This window comes from Miniopterus schreibersii (assembly GCF_964146895.1).
Source record: "Miniopterus schreibersii genome assembly, chromosome: 1".
Taxonomy (NCBI): Eukaryota; Metazoa; Chordata; class Mammalia; order Chiroptera; family Miniopteridae; genus Miniopterus; species Miniopterus schreibersii.
Window position 1 is genome coordinate 160,799,286 of NC_138101.1, and position 19,279 is coordinate 160,818,564.

At 38.3% G+C, this 19,279-nt stretch overlaps 1 protein-coding gene across 2 annotated transcripts in view; it reads left to right on the forward strand.

Annotated features, from left to right (window-relative positions):
• The window catches only part of TRIP4 (thyroid hormone receptor interactor 4), a 52,747-nt gene extending 33,468 nt beyond the window's left edge, over positions 1-19,279 (forward strand). The window contains exons 12-13 of one of the 2 annotated variants that reach the window (XM_081152376.1): positions 12,533-12,635; positions 18,921-19,279. In XM_081152376.1, the coding sequence (XP_081008502.1) occupies positions 12,533-12,635; positions 18,921-18,988 (171 nt within the window). In that variant the 3' untranslated portion in view covers positions 18,989-19,279. The remainder of the gene's footprint in view (positions 1-12,532; positions 12,636-18,920) is intronic. The other variant, XM_081152377.1, reaches the window with a different exon arrangement.

Consider the following 19,279-nt stretch of genomic DNA (forward strand, 5'->3'; position numbering starts at 1 on the left):
TCCTAGCATTTTTTTCTGCTCTTAGCACCTGATCTAGACCTAGGCAAAACCATAGACATGTGGAGGCTCTTCATTTTCCATACCCTTGTGCCTGTTCTATCTGTCTTAGGGGCCCTTTGCCCATTTTTTCAGTGTCTTTTTTTCCTCTACCCTTCTTTTTTTTCTTTCTGTTCTTTTTCTAGTCTAGAAATAATACAAGAATCCCTTATATTAATGTAGGCTTTATAGCTTTAGAGACTCTCAGTTGTTAACAGTGTAGTACAACGTAACTTTTCTTCTTAGGATATTTGCATTCTAAAAGAGGATCCAGGAGCATCTGGCAGTGTGGGTGGTGGTTTTTGGCAAGGGTCCTTCCTTTACTTTCTCATTTATCAATCAAGCAAACCACCACCTGATGTAAGATCAAATGATTTATATCCCTAGACAGTTAGCCAATCTTCTTTCTGCCACAATTTATGTAGAAAAGGTTGGGAAACTATAATCCTAGTATATGGAGTAACACAAGGCTTACAGAAATTAGAAATCTAATTAACAAAATAGATCTTTGTGGTTTCTCCAGGTTACCTGTCTTTCAGAGTAGCATGATACTCCTCCTTGAGCTGATATTCTGTCTTTTATCCTGAGAAATCTGAGGATAGCACATAGAAGTGTAGGGGTCCTCCCATATGTTTCTAGCTGGAGGTCATGACAACTCTCCTTATGAATTTCCCTGATGTGTGACATTAGAATATCCCAAAATGCCAGAAGCCTCTAAGCTTCATTAAACATAAGAATCTCATACTTATTATTCCTGTGATCAACTTTTCTGTGGCTTTTCCCCATTGTTTCTATTCTGTGTTTGAGCGTAGCACATGAATGTATTCAGAATTGATATTAGCCCTATTTGATGATTGTTTATCAGGTAAGGATCTTACCACTTTTAAAATTGTAACTTTGGTATTTGGCTGCTTTCAGAAAATGTCTCAAGCATTTTCTCTCTCTCTTTAGCTAGGGTTCTGTGATGTACGAAATGTGATTGCCTCGTCTGTTTTACCCACCTTATTCTCATTTCTGCAAGAATGAATTGAGAGTTTAGGATTAATAACCCTAAACTAGCATTTCCCAAACAATTCCATGGCGTAATTGTTCTTTGAAAAAAAGCATGGGGAGAAGAGGTGTTGTGAGGTTTCCATGGACACATACATTTGGAAAATGTATTTGGATTAAATAAATTTGTTTACTGAAGAACTCAGAACCCTTAATATGCTAGTGTGTATTATGTCTCTCTGATATATATGGTGGATATAACTTGCAGTGTTCACAAAACTTTTTGACCACAACCTGCCTCCCCCCACACACACACTACCTACTTGCATATGCAGAAGTGGTGTCTTGTGATGTGTACAGTTTAGGAATTGCTAGTCTGGGTATGTTAGGTTTTCTCTCATCCTCATAGGTCAGCTGACTGAGGGAGAATCATACAGGAGACACTTTCCTGACCTAAGTCTTCTTTCTGCATTTCCGCACTCATTTCTCATCACCCAGCTGAACTGCGTTTTCTTTGAAAACCTATGTGGATATAGTAATTTTTATTTCAACTGAAACCAATCTTCTGTGTGACTTGGACCACATTTTACTTCTCCATCTTTTTCCTAACTTTTCTCTTCTCCAAAGAAACTCAGTAACTTACTTCCTAACCTCACATTCTTTGCCTTTCTTTGATTAGTTAAAATATACTAAGTCCTCACTATTTTCAGCATAGTGTGATCATTTAGTTTAAAAAAAATAACAGAAAAGATTTTATTAGTGGTTGTTAAAAATCAAGAGCACTACACTGTAAGTGGCTTTAAAATATGTGCTTAAAGTGCTTTCCCCTGAGCTAAGAATTCATCTTCCTTTTATCTTCTAAGAATAGTCTGGCTGGCATGGCTGATTTGTGCCAGAAAAAAAAAATCCCACTAGACCTTCAACCTCCTGAGTAATAGCAGGGGATCAACCTAGACAAGGTAGGAGTGTTACAAAAAGTGCTGTAGGCTCAACTCAGGAGACCAAGGTAGATGAGAGCCATCTAGTTAAAACTTCTGTATTCCCCTGGAAGGAGCCCATGCCGTTTGCCAGCGTTTTATCTGCCAGCAGCAGATGTAAGCTCTCAAAAACAGCAGGGAGGATGTTAACTGCAACAATGCATCAAGGCTGCGGTTTGTAACCTCAATAGTAAGGCAGTTAAAACTTTTTTTTTAAACAAAGACATTTTGATTGCCAAATCCATAACCATTAGCAGCTGTGGTTTGAACAGTTCTCTAGACCTAACAAGTTTTCAAACAAAAAGTTGAGTTGGTGGCTTTTGTTTCTACGTGTCTGTGTTATGTTTGTGCTATTTATATCTCTGCCTTCAATAGAAAATCTGATTTGTCTGAAACCTCCAAGGTCATTGATTATTCAATTTCTTCTGTACTGAATCCATTTCTCTCCTGCCAGCTTACTGACCCTTTAGTCCATTTGATATTATGGTTTTTATAATAACCAAGACCCTATCTTTAAGGAATTATGATGAAGCAGTTCTGTGTGCCTATATAATTGCATTAGCAATAGAAATGCAGTCTTCCAGTGGGGAAGACTTCTATACAAGTATCCAAGTGATGCAGATCAGGAAGATTGTAGATACCACTTCATATGTGGAAATCGTCAGCTTCTATTGCCAATGGATTGTCTGTAAGTCTGAGAGGTTAGAAGTTAGAAAATGAAGGAAGTAATTAATAGTCGACATTCAAGTCAGACATTGGCCTTTAATAATAGAGTCCCCAAATTCTCTTTTAAAATATGTGAAAAGGACCCTGTGTGGCTCAGTTGGTAAGCATTGTCCCATGGACCAAAAGGTCACAGGTTCTATGCCTGGTTAGGGCACATGCCTGGGTTGCCCGCTTGATCCCCAGTAGGGGGCGTTCAAGAGATGTTCAGTAGGGCGTTCAGTAGGAGTCAGCCAAGAGATGTTTCTCTCTTCCTCTTCTCTGTCTAAAATCAGTAAAAACATATTTAAAAATATATACATGTGTGTGAAAAGGTCCTCTCTGTTTTAGTGAGAAAACTTGCCAATTTATAGACGTAAAATGTATATTCCTAAGGGATCTTCAGGGCTGTATCTGAGAACCAACAAAGGGGAATTGAAAGTCTGCCACAATTAGCCTAACCCTAGGCAGCTCTTTAAAATCACAGCTTATTTGAATGAGAGAGGTAATGTATTTTCAGAGTCTGGTGACAACTAGAACATTTACTAGAGTTTTTGACGGTGAGAACAGACTGTCGAGTTTTTTGCAATCTGAGTAGCAAGTGTTCACTTAATGAATTGAGGACAGCCATGTACATTTTTTAATAATCTAGGAAGCATGATGCTTTCTGTTGTATTTATCCTCAAGAGAGAAAGGGAATATCAATATTTTTATATTCATTTATGTACATGTTTTAATGTTTAGCTTTTCGTCTGAAAACGAACATATAATTCTTAAGATTTTCTTAAGTATTTATTCACCAATAAATACTTGAGTGTCTACCACAAATCAGACAGTTCTAGACACTAAAGGAAACAAGTTCAATCAGGCATAGATTCTGTCAGAATGTTTGAAAGACCACTAAGTAGATAAGATACGTATGTAAACCAAATACAAAATAGAAAGCAAAGACAACAGTTTCAAGAGAAGTAAGGACTATCTCTGAGGAACTCAAAGGAGGGAAAAGTCTGCTTCCAGCTGGAAGGGGTTAACAAAAGACTTTATGAAAAAGATGGCATTTGAATTAGCCTTGAAGGGTAGTAATAATAAAATCTATTACTTTTTGATCATTTATTATGTGCTAGGCCTATTATGTATGTTATTTTCTAATCCTCACAACAACTCCAACCAAGGTATCATTACCCCTCTTTTAGAAATGAGAGAACTTAAGGTTAGGAGAGTTAAAATAACTTGTGTACTGTTAGTAAATGGTAGAACTGGGATTGCTGTTCAAGTTTTCCTTCTTAGATGGTAGAAAAGCATATTCCAAGGAGAGGGATTAAGGTGAGATAGGGGGTTATGGGCCTGGATGGAGAGTAATGGCAAACCAGTGTGTTGAGGGAAGAGTGTGAGTGAAGGGGAAGAAGTAGCAAACAAAAATGGAAAGGTATGTTCTGGTCAGAGGTAGATTCCTTTGAATGACAGGGTATAGGGGGGAGACTTTTTTCTGTAGCCAGTTGTGGGATGGGGAAAGGTGTTTTGAAGGTCATCAGAGCCTTGCTTGAGGAAAACAAATCTGGCAGCAATGTAGAAGATGGATTGCAGTGAAAACGCTTAAGGTAGGGAGACTACTGAGAAGGCAGTTGTCATCCAAGGTAGAGATATTTTTAAAAATCTGTTCTAGGATAATGCCAATGGAATTAGACAAGGGGAGGACAGATGCAAGAGGTTTTATGTAGGTAGAATCAATCACTTGATGTGACACATTCATTTTACCTGTAAATAAACCCAGGCTTAGAGAGAAAGTGGCCTGCTTGATCTAGAAGGAATCTGCTGTAGTCTTGCTATCTTACTGCAATCTGTTCAAGGCTTCTTGATTTGTCATCCAGTCTACTGTATGAACCAGGTGACAGATCATCTCCTATTTAATATTTTATTGCTCAGAATATTACACATCATACATTCATGAAGTATTTATTGACCATGTACCAGGCACTGTGCTAAAAAGACTGAGGATCCAGAGTTTTAACAAGATTTTTTTTTAAATATTTTTTTATTGACTTTAGAGAGAGGAAGGGAGAGAAAGAGAGAAACATCGATGTGAGAGAGGAACAGGGATCAGTTGCCTTCCACATGTGCCCCAACCAGGGATCAAACCTGAAACCTGGGTATGTGCCTTGACCAGGAATCTTTCAGTGCATAGAATGATGCTCAACAAACTATGCCACATGGGCCAGGGCTTAACAAGATATTTTATTCCCCCTAGATCTTTAAGTCTACTAGAAGATACTGAGACAAGAAAACCCAACCATAGTAATTATCATTTGAACAAAGGAATACACAAAAGAGGGAACCTAACCCTAACTTAACTGGAGGTAGAATAGGGAAGGTTAAGGAAGCTTCTAAAAAAAGTCAGTCCTAAAGAAGGCAGAATTTATACCTTCCTCAATATACTATGCTATATCATGTGTCTGTGTTCTTGTCCACCAGGAGAGTTCCTATTTAGTCTTTAAACGGCTCAGTTGTCATTCTTTCAGTAGGGTCTTCCCTGACCTCAGCCTATTTCCTCCTTAACAGGATGGTAATTACCAAAAATAAAGTAAAATAAATGTTCACATGTAGTTTCTTTAGGTGGTTACCATATATGTCTTACTCATCTTTTTATCTCCAGTGTCCTAGTATATAGCCTGGCACATAGTAGGTGCTCAGTAGAGGTGGTAACAATATATTGAAAGGCAGGCAGTGGTTTATATATGAAAAGCCTTAAATGCTTTGTGAAGGAATTTGAATTATATTCTGAAGGCAACCAAGTGATATAATGAGATGTGTATTTTAGAAAGATTATCCTGGCAGCAGTAGGAAAGATGGACTGGATCAGGCGAGCCTAAATACAAGGAAATGATTGTCCGGGTGAGGCATGATGAAGGCCTGCAACAATATTCTGGCAGTTGAGTTAGTTGGAAAGGAACAGATGATTGAAATGTTTAGGTCTTGGTTATTTGATTGGATATGAAGAATGAGAGAAAGAAAGAAACCTAGGGTAAACTTGAGGGCTGTGGTGAGTGGGTGAATGGTAGTACCATTAGTCCAGATGGGGTATACAAAATAAGAGAATTTTAATGTAAATGACTTTTTAAAATAAATGAGCTATGGCAAAGGAAACCTATATTGTAGCAGTGAGGGGTTCTCTAGTGTGTGATCACCATACCCAAATCAGTTTTTCTGTATTTTTTCATTTGCATAGTTTAAAATATTTTAATTTGTTTTGTTCTAAAAGACAAATGTTATGTGATAAAGGGTACTGTTAATGTTAATAATGCCAGATTACTTGATAATGATCTTACCTTGATATGTTAACTGAGGTCAAAGGATTGTCTGAGCTCTGCTTCAGAGTAGTTCTCAGTTGAGTCAAACCAGACATTGGGAGATAAAATTTAAAATTGGCAGATTCCTTAACTCAAGAGGAATCTTAGCATTCTGAGGCAATAGTCCCAGGGTAGAGTTCAGTGGTTAAGAACCTTAAAATTAATTAAGAGCAATTTTCTTTTGGTTCTTACTAGTTTAAGTTGGAGTGAAAGCCTGCTATATGAAAATTAAGACCAAAAATAATTGTCATGAATGGGTGATTCCCATTTAGGTCTTGAAAGGTCAGGGCAAAAAAGCTATGAGATTAATTGTAGAGAAATACAGTGGTACTTCGGTTTTTGAACGTTTCAGTTTACGAACGCCGTAAACTCGGAAGTAAATGCTTCGGTTTTCCAACATGCTTTGGAAGTCGAACATGCCACACGGCTTCCACTGAGTGCAAGATCCTGAGGCCTGCCCGGCTGGGCGTGGCTCAGCAGTTGAGCATCGACCTAGGATCCAGGTGATCGGAGTTCGATTCCTGGTCAGGGCACATGCCTGCGTTGCAGGCTCGATCCCCAGTTGGGGGCGTGCAGGAGGCAGCCAATCAATGACTCTCTCATCATTGATGTTTCTATCTCTCTCTCCCCCTCCTTTTCCTCTCTCTGAAATAAATAAAGATATATTAAAATATATATATATCCTGAGGCCCAACTGTTGACTGTTGATCCCTCGGTTTTCAAACGTTTCAGAACTCAAACAGTTCTCCGTAACAGATTATATTAAAAAACCGAGGTACCACTGTACTCGATTGAGTTCTGTTGTATTTGGAGGTTCCAGCATAGGATTCCAAAAGGCACAATAAGCCACAGGAAATTTTACTATGAGTAGGATGGGACCAGGAGACCAATGCTTTGTGGCTTCAACCAGTTCATCTTCCTCAAATGACTGTAAGACCCATAAGCTACCTGTTGCTTCTTTTCACTTGGAGCAAATATGAATTGTCTGTGTGTCATTGAGCTGGAACCACCTGTCTTTGATACATGATTTGAATTGGGTACTGGTACATGGGAGTTCAGTTATCCCACTTTGGGCCAGCTAGCATGATCTTTATCCAACCCTAATCAAATATACAGTAGTCAAAGTATCCTGATCAGTGTTACCCTGATGTGAGAAAACTTTTGTCCTCCAGTATAGTGGGGGTGCTAGTTATTTTTTGAACACCTTGAGTGGCTTTGAAGGAAAATGTAAACAAGAACTATTTGTCAGAGAACACGGTTGCTTTCAGGATCTGCTTCTTTGAATCTATTGTGCCTGTGGCCTTTTTATCAGACTCATTTCCTTCTCTCTTTCTGAGTATTATCACCTCGATCTACTTGGAGTTGTTTTTCAGCTAACTAGATTTCAGAATCTGATTTTATGTCCTATCTAGTTCCTCAAAGTTTTAAACCAAGAAAACCTACAGCAAATATATGTTCCTTGTCAGTGACTTTTTTCTTGACTGCTTTAGCTCTTAGTTCTCTGGAGACAGGTGTAAGATTTATAGGTCATCTGGGGATTTGTGAAGAGTGACATCATTTAGGAGTTACTGATCATTTCACTACAGGACTAAATGGAGACATCCTTACAGAGCTGGTGAAAATGTCCACTTGGTTCCGAATCAGTAGTGGTTGCCCAAAAACTACTAAACTTTTTTTTTTCTTTAATGAAAATGGCAAAAGAAATGTTTTCTATATGACTGATGGACAATTTTCCTCTGGAGGGGAGGGGAAGATAGCTGTTTAATAATTAATTACCATTTATGTTAGACAGTTGTGAAACTTGTGAGGCATGAAAGAAGAGTCCACTGTAACTCCCCTGGTGCTCAGGTGGGAAACCAGGTGATAGGAATCATGTTGTCTTTGGCAAGGACAGTAGCAACTTCCTGAGGAGTCTGTTACTGAATCTGAATGGTTGCTTGTTTGATCTTATAACCCACAATGTCTACTGTACTATGTCAGTGATCCTTAATCTAGCATTCTCTTTAAATTGGATATGACATCAGAGTTTAACCACATTCTTCACAAATACAAATCCTCCTCTCTTAATTTACTCTTTCTGAGTCAGCTGCATTTTAGTCTTTTGACTTCCAGACCAAAAATTCCTTTCTTGTCTCTGACTTGTTAGTGTATAATGTGGTCCATAGCACCCAGGCCGCAGTTGCAGAGATTGTGCTTTTTTGGAGGTACTGAGGCTCTGCCAAGTTGACTTTGCTTTAATGTATTTTGCCATGAAAAATAATCTCTTCTCCCAATGCATAGGCCTTACTTTTCTTTATTCCCTGTAGGCTGCTTTGTTCTTCAGCTCTGTTTCTTATAAGCTTCCTGATGTTCAGTGACAGAGTTTGGGAAAAGGGATATTCACATGAAACTTGGATTTAGATTCATTTGGGAAAGTTGATTTTTTAAAAATTGAATTTATTGGGGTGACATTGGTTCACAAAGGAAAGTTGAATTTAATGTTTATCTTTATTGTGAGGCATAAATGGGTCCAAGGAACCTCTTGTTCTATAATTTCATTTATCCATCCTTTTCCCCTTTATTTGACATTTGCTTACTGTGTTATTTAATATATGTCAGGGTAGTTTTTATTAAATAGAGGGCCTTATTGGACACTTGCCAAGACACAAAAGTCTTAATTTAGCTTGAAGAATAACAGATTACAGAGTAGCACCTGCTTTTACCCAGAGTTACAGTCCAAGGAGTGTCTAGTTCCCAGCATGTGCATATTCAGCATTATTAAGTTAACTGTAATGCACAAGTTGATAAATTCCTTATTCTTTCATTCAACAAGTATTTATTGATTGCCTTACTATGTGCCAGGCATGATTTCTACTGAGAAGTAAATTTTGACAAAACTCCCTGCCTTTTCCCTGGCCGGTGTGGCTCAGGGCTCAGTGGTTAGAATGTTGGCCCAAGCACCAAAGGGTCTTGGATTCGATTCCCAGTCAAAGGCGCGTACCTGGGTTGCAGATTCATTCCCCACCCCCGGCAGGGGCAAATGTGGGAGGCAACCAGTTGATGTGTCTCTCTCATGTTGATGTTTTTCTCTTCCTCCCTCCCCCCTCCCTCTTTCTGAAAAGCAATAGAAAAAATATCCTCGGGTGAGGATTAACAACAACAACAAAAAATTCCTTGCCTTTGTGGAGCTTTCATCCTAGTAAGGGGAGGCCAAATTAAAAAATTTAAATAAATAGCCTCTTCCGGGTAGGTCAGTTGGTTGGAGCATCATCCCTGTGTACCAGAAGGGCTGTGGGTTTGATTCCTGGTCAGGAGTTGCCAGTTCAATCCCCAGTCAGAGTGCGTTTGGGAGGCAGCTGATCGATGTTTCTCTCCCACATCCATATATCTGTCTCACATCCATGTTTCTCTCTCTCTCTCTCTCAAAGTCAATAAAAACATATCCTCGGGTGAGGATTAAAAAGAAAAAAGTTATTGAAGGAAAAAAAATTCCTTCATTCTCTGTGCCCCCCCAACCCCCGGTAACCTCTGTTCTGCTTTTTGTTTCTATTAATTTGCCTATTCTAAGTACCATATATAAGTAGAATCATACAATATTTGCCCTTTTGTGTCTGGTTTATTTTACCTAGCATGATATTTCAAGATTCATCCATCTTGTAGCATATATCAGAATTTCATGTCTTTTTAAGGCTAAATAATGTTCATTCTGTGTATATACCATACTTTGTTTATTCAATTATCTGCTGATGGACATTTAGATTGTGGAAACTAGTGTCTATTGTGAATAACGTTGCTGTGAACATCTATCTGTTTGAGTCCCTTTCACTTCTTTTGAGTATCTCCCTGGAAGTGGAATTGCTGAATTGTATGGTAATTCTGTGTTCAACATTTTGAAGAATCACCAAACTGTTTTTCCACAGCGGCTGCTCTATTTTACATTCACACTAATAATGCATGAGGATTCCAGTTTTTATTCTAACACTTGTTATTGTCCATGTTTTGTTTTGTTTTGTTTTGTTTTGTTTTATAATAGCCATCCTAGTGAGCGTGAGGTGATATCTCATTTTGATATGCATTTTCAGGACCTTTTTTTCTTCTTCCAGTTTTATTGAGATATAATTGACATCTAAGACTGTATTAGTTTAAGGTGTACAACATAATGATTTGATATATGTATAAATTGAAAAAGTATTACCACAATAAGTTTAGTTAACATCCGTCACTCATAGTTACAAGTCCAGGAGAGAAGTCTGAGACCTGACCCCTGAAGCACACCAACATTTCAAGGATGGGGAGATGAGGAGCAGTCAGTAGAGCGGCAAAACCAGGAAGAGAATGGTATCCTGGAAGCCAAGTGAGGAATGTGTTCAAGGAAGAGGGAGAGAAGAATTTTGTCAGGTTCTACAGATCAATTAAAATGAGAACTGAGAACTGACCATTTGATTTAGCAAATTGGAAATGAACAGTGACCTTTATAAGAATAGATTTGGTGGAGTGATGGGAGTTGAAAGCCTATTTATAGTGAATTCAAGGAAAAAAATAGAAGAATTTGAGGCAGGGAGTATAGGCAGTCCTTTTTAAAAAAATATGTTTTTATTGATTTCAGAGAGAGGAAGGGGAAGAGAGAGATAGAAAAATCAATGATGAGAGAGAGTTATTGATCGGCTACCTCCTGCACGTCCCTGACTGAGGATTGAGCCAGCAACTGAGGCGTGTGTACCGACCAGGAATCAAACTGTGATCTCCTGGATCCTAGGGTGATGCTCAACCACTGAGCCATGCTAGCCGGGCTACTTAATCTTTTAATGAATTTTATTAAAGGGAATCTGAGACATGGGGCAGTAGCTGGAAGAGAATGTGGGATCTGGAGAATGTTTATTTTATGGCAGACATTACAGAAAGTATGTTTGTGAATGAGATTAATCAAGTAGAAAGAGAACATTTATGGACGAGGATGGGAAAGGAGAGAGTGACTGAAACGGCTGGCAGTGTGGGAAGAGCAGAGCTGCGAGGTCCTGGCAGCACTGTCCTCTGCTGACACTGTTAGCACAGAGAAGAGAGCAGGAAACGTGGAGCGATGTTAATTGTGACTACTGTCGCTTTGGCCTCTGTAGAATTCGATTTAATGAGCTTGATAGCCGCCTCTGGTTTTATTTGTGCCAAAGCACCTCAGCAGTTACAGCTGAGACTAAAGATGGGAGGGAAATGCTACTTTTCTTTGCGTTCTAAAGATCCAGGGGGTAAAGAAAGAAGAGGGTTTCCCTCCCATCTTTAGTCTTTTTTTTCTACCATGAATATTTTGACCTTGGCTGTGAATATAATTGTGGTTGATACTTGATATTAATCTATTTTTTATCAAAGTACATGCCACACCTGTCCCACGTGGAAAGCCATGGTATGTAGGCAGGACAAAAAGCTGCTTAAAATTCTTTGTTTTCTCCACAGCATTACTTACCACCTAGCACAGAATGGCCAGTAAAGAAGTTTAATTGTTCATGCTTCTACTTGTTACAGAGAAATTTGAATTTTCTTACTGAATCCTCCATTTCTACTTTAGAGCCTTAGATCTTTAGAGGACACATCTTAGCAGGTGAATAAGAGCGGAAAATAATTTCATACTTTTGATGGTAATTACTAGGAGAAAGCCTCCTCTGGTAATGAAGGCTGACCCATAGTCACACTCAGTCTACGACTCATATTTGTCGAATGTGCTAAACACGAGACATCCCAAGATAGGAAATAATGAAACACCAAATCAATTGGGCATTGCTGGAGAGCACTTTCTGCCAATCCCCAGTTGTTCCTTAAATTGTGATTGCATCATCAGCATAGTCTCACTCTAGGTGTTGTGTCTGTCTTTGCAGAAGGAATAAAAGTCCAAAGTATTCACACAGATTTGTTTTGTGTTAAGAAATCCAAAGGAGACTTCTAGTAATTTTCAGAATTGCTCTATCAGTTACCTTTTCATTCTAAGTAAGTCTGGAATACATCCAGCAAAACAGCTTTTGCATGTTCATAGTTTTCAGAATGAATCTTCTTCCTTCCCTTTAGTGAGAGAAGGGCTCTGTTGACTGTTTTTAGCAGAATTTTTACAAACGTTCTATTTTTCTTAAGTCTTCCAGTGTTTTACTTGAGATGAACCTAGGGGTGCTCAGTGTTTCTGAAGGAGATCTCTGAACCTCCCAGGTCATAGTTGCTTATGTTAAAGGACCCGGCAGTTCTTAATTCTTCTGGAAAGATCTCAGACATCCCTTTTTTTTTAAAGAAGTTGTTCCCATTATAGGAAGTCAGAAATGGTAGGCGATAGACTATATAAGAATACTGTGCTAAGGTCTAGGGAAGGGTGAAGGTTTGTTCTTGTTTGTTGAACATAATCCTCTTTATCTGAGTATGAAATGAAGCATGCTGTCATCAGCAAGTTGAGGTGAATCTGAGACATACTTTGATCTTGAAATTCAAAATTTGTCCCAACTAGGCTGAACTTTTTATTTTTATATTTTGCAGTATCCAGACATGAGTCAAGAATCTGATTCACCATTTGTTTTCATCTGCACAAATCCCCAGGAAATGATTGTGAAGTTTCCTATTAAAGGAAATCCAAAAATCTGTAAGTCACAAGCTTTGCTGGTCTAATTTTCTTTTTTTATTTTACATCTCACTTATTTAACTTTTTAAAAATGTTCTCTTTTTACCCTGTTCTATAGCTTCTGAAGTGTTGGAGGATTAATAAAATTATATTTATTGATACCTTTAATGTTAGGTGGACTACAGAATAGCCTTTTCAAAGTGTACCTTGATTGGTCCACAATTATTGGCATGCTAATGAATTACTCTAAACTTTAATTTAGGACCCCAGTACATTTAAATCCTATTTGTCAGCCAAAGGAGTATGCTTTATCCTGCTGTACTGCTCAGTGGCAACATTGTTATCCATTGTTCCTCAGTATTCAATCCAAGAATAAGACTTTTTAAGTGTCTATTCTTTTTCTTTTTCTTTTTTTGTAAGAAAGACTTTTTTTAAAAAAAAATATCTTTATTGATTTCAGAGGGAGGGAGGGAGAGAGAGAGAAACATCAATGATGAGAGAGTCATTGATTGGCTGCCTCCTGCATGCCCCCAACTGGGGATTGAGCCTGCAACCCGGGCATATGCCCTGACCTAGAATCGAACTGCGATTGCCTGGATCCTAGGTTGATGCTCAACCACTGAGCCACGCCTGGCCAGGCAAAGTGTCTATTCTTGACTGTCTATTTTGGAGGCATCACTTCCCACTCCCCCCCACTCTCCCACCCCACCACTATTCCCTTGATTACTGGTTCCTAGAGCTTTGCCCTAGCCCTCTTGCTTTTCATCTCTTTTTGAAACCTCTTGATGATTTATTTTTCTGTAACTTTTGCCTTTATGTATTTGTGATTATAGTATCCTCTGTATATTCACTTCTTAGGATGTGCTCATTGACTACTTTTTTAACTTAACTGTTCTTCAACTTCCATCTTCTCTTCCTCTGTCTGGTCCTATGGCAGCCTCTTCTATTTCAAAGCAATCTCAAGAAACACATGGTAGTGTCCTCCCTGCCTAACTTTCTTTCAAAAACAACATCAACAACTCTCCGATTTGCTCATATCAGTCACTATTTTGTGCCTCTATGACATTGCCTTCCCATTGTGTGAACTGGATGATTTTGGGGCAGGCATTGTCTTTAGCTGTGCACAATTTTGCGTCGCCTGGTACCTTGGAGACCAACTAGCCATTTTATAAGTCTTTTCTGTTGAGAAGTACTTCTCAAACTATAATATAAATAAAAATCACCTATAGAGCTGTTAAGACATGTTCCTAGGCCTTCTCCCAAGTGATACTGATGCTGTTGGCCAACGAGCACACTTTGAGTAATACTGCTTTCAATCACAAAATGAAATGCTTTGAGTATGAACTTATATTAATGTATATTCACTACAAAAAATCAGGCACCTTTATGATTTAAATGACATGTATGTTCCTAAGTTTCCTCCAGATCAAAAAATCTGAACATAAGTTGCCCTTAAATTATACAAATTATTTACTTCAGACTATACCCCAGCGGGTAGCCGAGTAGCCCTGGAAATTCTTTTTCCTTCTTCTCCACTATATAGGATTTAAATCTCTCTTTTTCTCTTTTTTTTTTTTTGCTTGTGGCATTCTACCCCCTTCTTCTCTGTTCCATTCTCACCTTACTCTAGGCACTGACAGCAACACTGGTGGTGGGAGGACAATGGTAGGTCTCCTCTGCCAGACCCACTGCTGCCTTGATCTTTACCCTAGTTACCTTTTCTTAGCTTCCTCCTCTATCTTGTTTTTTATCTGCTGTTTAAGCTCCTGTAAGAAAATGTTCTGTGTAAACAGAGTTTAGATACTTCTCTGAAATGTTTTACCTCACTACTTTCTCTACCCAGACAGAGACCCACCTTCAGCACATATATGGCCTTCATTTTTTCCATAAGGTTTGATAGGGGTGGGGGAGTGATGCTTTTAAGGAACAAACTTTAATACCCTCCTGTCTTTCCCTATTGTTTCTGTTAGTTAAAAGCTTTAAAAAGCCAAAATGAGCTGTATGCTTGTTTCAGGGACAACAGGGCTACATAGAAATTATGAGCCTACAGCTTCTTTCATGGTAGACCAAACAAGGTGAAAAAACATTGGTCAGAAACCATAGGTGGTGAAAATTTATTTTTTTAAAAAAAAAAGGAAAAAATAGGCTTACCAATTCCTAATTGTCTCGGGAAAAAATTCTATTGAGAGGAAGCCAGAGTGAGCATTTAGTCTGGTATAAAGTTTCTATTCTCTGTAACTCCCCATTCCTTTATCTTTCATTCAATTTTACCATCTCTAAAAACTTTACACTCTGCCAGAACTTCTTTGCCTTAGGCCATAGGGGCCACCTCCAGTAGTTTACAGCTGGGAAAGTCTTTAATCACACTGCCACAGGGGAAAAATACATAGTTGGCTCTCAATTTGGAATGCTTCATAGTTTATTCTAGATATATTGTTACTTGAAGTGGTTAAGTTCCATAGTATTAATAATATAGTTACTACTCTACTTCCAATTACCTTTTAACTATGGTTTAAAAAAATAAATAAATAAATTTGTGTGTGGGGTGGCTTAGGAACCTAGCCACCTTTTATAGATTAGTTCTATGAGAAGTATAGTCCAAGTTCTAAACTTCGGACTTGCAAATAAACTTTTAAACAACCCATTTACATGTTGTATCATGTGAATATATGAATATATACCTTCAATTAAAGGTATGTATATTTTGATTTATGTTTTTAAACATGTCAACCTGAGCTTGCTTGACCTGGGGATAATTGTGTTTCTTGAAATTGAAATAATTTAGAAAAGAGCAATGTGCAGTATGGTATCATTTGGCTGTGTGTCTGCTCAAATTAGGAAATGAAAAAAAGTTAAGTAGAATATATCGGTTGAATGTTCAAAGAGATAAAGGAATCTTTTTACTTTAAATGAACTACATCTCTATAAACTCATGCAAGTACTGCCTTATATCTTATGCAAAGCATGTGAAAATCCCTATGAGAGTTATATCGATTGATGGCAAAAATTTTCCCCTTTCAACTTCTTGCCCATCTGTTGCACATGCATTTGATTTTCTTTTAGGCACCATGATTGAGGATGTGGTTTAACACTGAAATGCTGCAGGTACGAAATGTAAAAGTATTGGAGAAATTCAGAAACTAAGCGTTATCACTCTGCTTTTAAGAGGGTGTACTGTGTGTTACATTAGTGAACTGTCCAGATCCCAAGTCTTGAAATACCAGGCTGAACTAGAACTCAGAGTTCAGAGTTCATGTAGTCCACGGACAGCCAGGATGACTGCTTCTTCATGCAAGAGGGCCCAGTCCCTTGCCCTCTTTGCCCACAGCTGACCCAAGAATTGTCACTATTGGCTGTCACTGTGGTAGACCCTAGGGAATGCAAAGAAGTCCTTATTTGTAAGGAGCTCACAGATTGCTGGCACATGTACAGTTTTATGTTTTTTAGGCAGCCTAAGGGATGAAAGAATTTCTGAATCCCTGGGAATGCCTTAGAAATCCTTACTCCTCTATATCTCCTTCCTCCTGTTAGTTTTCCATTTTATGATATCATCATTGAAGCCAGAGATTAGTCTGCCTACCACTGAGTGCTTTGCTCTAATGGGTTGATCTTACCTGAGTTGGTCTTACTTGAGGGTTTTCATAATCAGACTGGAGTTTTCTGAAAATTATACTTGGAAAGTTATACAGTAAAACTTTGAGAGTGTGAAGAAGGTAATGTCTCTTTTTTTAATATGAGGAATCTGAAATGAATATAATGAAAAGACTTGCCTAGAGTTATATGGTAAATTAATAGTAAAACTGAGACCATAGCTAAGAAATACAACTCCCAAGCCTCAACATAATACAACTACCCTTACTTTTTCTGAGAACTTTGAGCTTTTGAAGCACTTTAACATATATGATTTCAATTAGTTATTTGATTAAATGACTTAGTGTATGTAAAGTACTTAGCACAGCACTTGGTATATAGAAAGCACTTAATGTTGGCTGCAATCCTCTCAACAACTTTGTAAATTAGTAGGAATTTTCCCTTTCATTTTTTAATTGAGTAAACAGCTTTACAGGAGTTGTGTTTTGCTCACATCTTTCAGCTTCTAGGTTTACTGCTCTTTTCTAGGTTTTCGCTTTTTTTCATACTGCCTCAGAAACAAATCATTCCAATTTACATTTCATTTCTAGGACACAATACCATAGGGCTGGAAAGGGCCTTCAGTACTATGTAGTCCAGTTTCTTAGCATTGAAAAAGTTGAGGACAAGAATGACTAGGTGAATTCCTCCAGGTTATACAGTTAGGTAGTCTCAGGACTAAAACTGGGACCTTGTTTGTCTGACTTATTCAATAAAGAGTACTAGAAGTCTGGAGTCCTAGATGGAATTCTAAATTCTTTCCTGTCTTGTTCTAAAAAGCCGAATGAGACACAATGCTTTTTTGTACCTCTGGGTACCACTACCTTTACAATGGGTACTCTTAATGTTTATTTGATATCTATTTTTGGTTACTTAGTAGTCCCTGTAATGTAAAGGTTTTGAAATTTGTAGCGTCTACCTTCTTTGTTTAATTCATTTGATGCAAACATTTATTGAGCACCTACCATTTGGTAGTCACTATGATAGTGTTAGGGATACAAAGGCAAACTTGCCTTGTAATAGAGCTCTTTGCCAGATTGCTGGTACATGTTCGGATTTCCAACCAGGCAGCCTGGAGGATGAAAGAACTTCTAAATACTTGGGAATACTGTGTGCTCTAAAGCCCAAATAAAAATCAACAGCATTGTGACTGTTGTGTATGGTATTTAGGGTATCATTTAGTGATGGTTTCTGAGGAAATCCAGAAAAGAAGTAATGTTATTCCAGAGTCAGGTATAGCCCTAGAGAGATGGGTTGGGGGGGAGGTGTTAGAAAACAGGGAAACTTGTTAGGTTGTCGCTATGTTTCTCAGTCTCTGTGTATGTTATTCACGACATGTATTCTTTTTTTTTAATAAGTTTTTTTAAATTGACTTTAGAGAGAGGGAGGGAGAGAGAGAAAAAAACATCTATTTGTTGTTCGACTTATTTATGATTCATTGGTTGATTCTTGTATGTGCCCCGACTAGGGATCGAACCTGCAACCTTAGTTATCAGGATGATGCTCTAACCAACTGTGCTGTCCTACCAGGGCATGATGTTATTCTTAATTGGACAAATGAGGATTTTGGAGTCCAGAGAAACAATGACTTGCCCCAGGTCATACAGCTAGTTAATATCAGACAAGGGTGGACTAGAACCTGAGTTTCCTGACTCCTGGTCTAGGGCTCTCTTACACCTGATTGCTGCAAGAAATGAAAATGGCAGCATATGAGAGGCAACAGTTGTGGGTATGGGCCTGTAGTACAGGGAGGTTCTTTGTTTTGCTCTTGTTATCTTTTTGTTTGTTTTATTTTTTGTTTTTGTTTTGTCTTTTAGTGCTGAGGCTGATGTTCGACTTAATTGTTTCTGTTTCCACTGATACGGACTTAAATGAGACTTTTTGTAGGGAGAAAGCAACCTGCATGCTCTGTGCTCAGGCCAGACAGGAAGGAACTCTATTTAAAGATTCTCTCCATGAGATGGATGGCTCATAAGGCTGCTACCACTGAACCAAACTCTATCCTGGTAGATCTGAGGAGTCAGAGGTCGGAGACCACAGCAGTGAAGAACCTCTCATTAGGGTCACCTGGGACAGGAAGGTTGCTTGTTTTCTAACTTTAACACTTAGAAGAGTCATACAGCCTATGACCTTTGCCCTTCTTAGCTGGTGATAGGGGCCCTTTGTCAGTACAGCATTCATTGGATTCTACTCCACTGTTTCAGGTCACTCCCCCATTAAGTCTGAGGCAGGAAAGGGGTGAGTTGAACTGCTTTTCTCATTGTAGGGGAGGTTCATGTATTATGCTCAGCCAGTTAACAGGTCAGAGGAATGGGTTTCCCACTGTGTGAAATGCCTTCCTTTATTATAGGTTTATATTCTTTAAAAACTAGCCTTAGCATTAGACACCCTGGAAAAGGTGATGTTTCTTTTCTACTAGAAAATTAGAAATATTAACTTAGATTCATTAGGCGAATATTCACTGTGTTTGTGTACATGCTTTTGTGTCTTTCTACGGTATTCCTCTGCTTCCTCATTCTTGCAGAATGCAACTCTGAAGTTTCAAAGTGTCTGAGTTCTGAAGCAAGATAATTGAATGTGACAGGAACACAGTAACCAGGAGACCTGGGAGGCCATGAAAGATTTGCATTGCAAATATAAAAAATAAATAATGAGGCTTCTTTTTCTTCCTTACAGGGAAACTGGATTCCAAGATCCATCAAGGCGCAAAGAAGGGGTTAATGAAGCAGAATAAAGCTGTCTGACCCAGGAGAAAAGGAACTATACAGCATAGTGGAGTTTTGTGTACTAAAATTGTTATCCGCTGGCCCTTTGGAACTGAAGCAGTAGAAATCTCAAGGCTTGGCATCAGGCTTGACTCTCAGAATTTAAATTCTTACCAAAACTTGTATATTTTTCTTAAAGAGTGGGATTATTACTTTATGTAGTGGGTCAAAATCTTTGAATACATTATTTATAAAAACCTATTTTAAAAATTCTAGGTCTTTGATATTTTTTTTCAGAATGGTATTAAAGAAAAGAGCAAGTTGGAAATT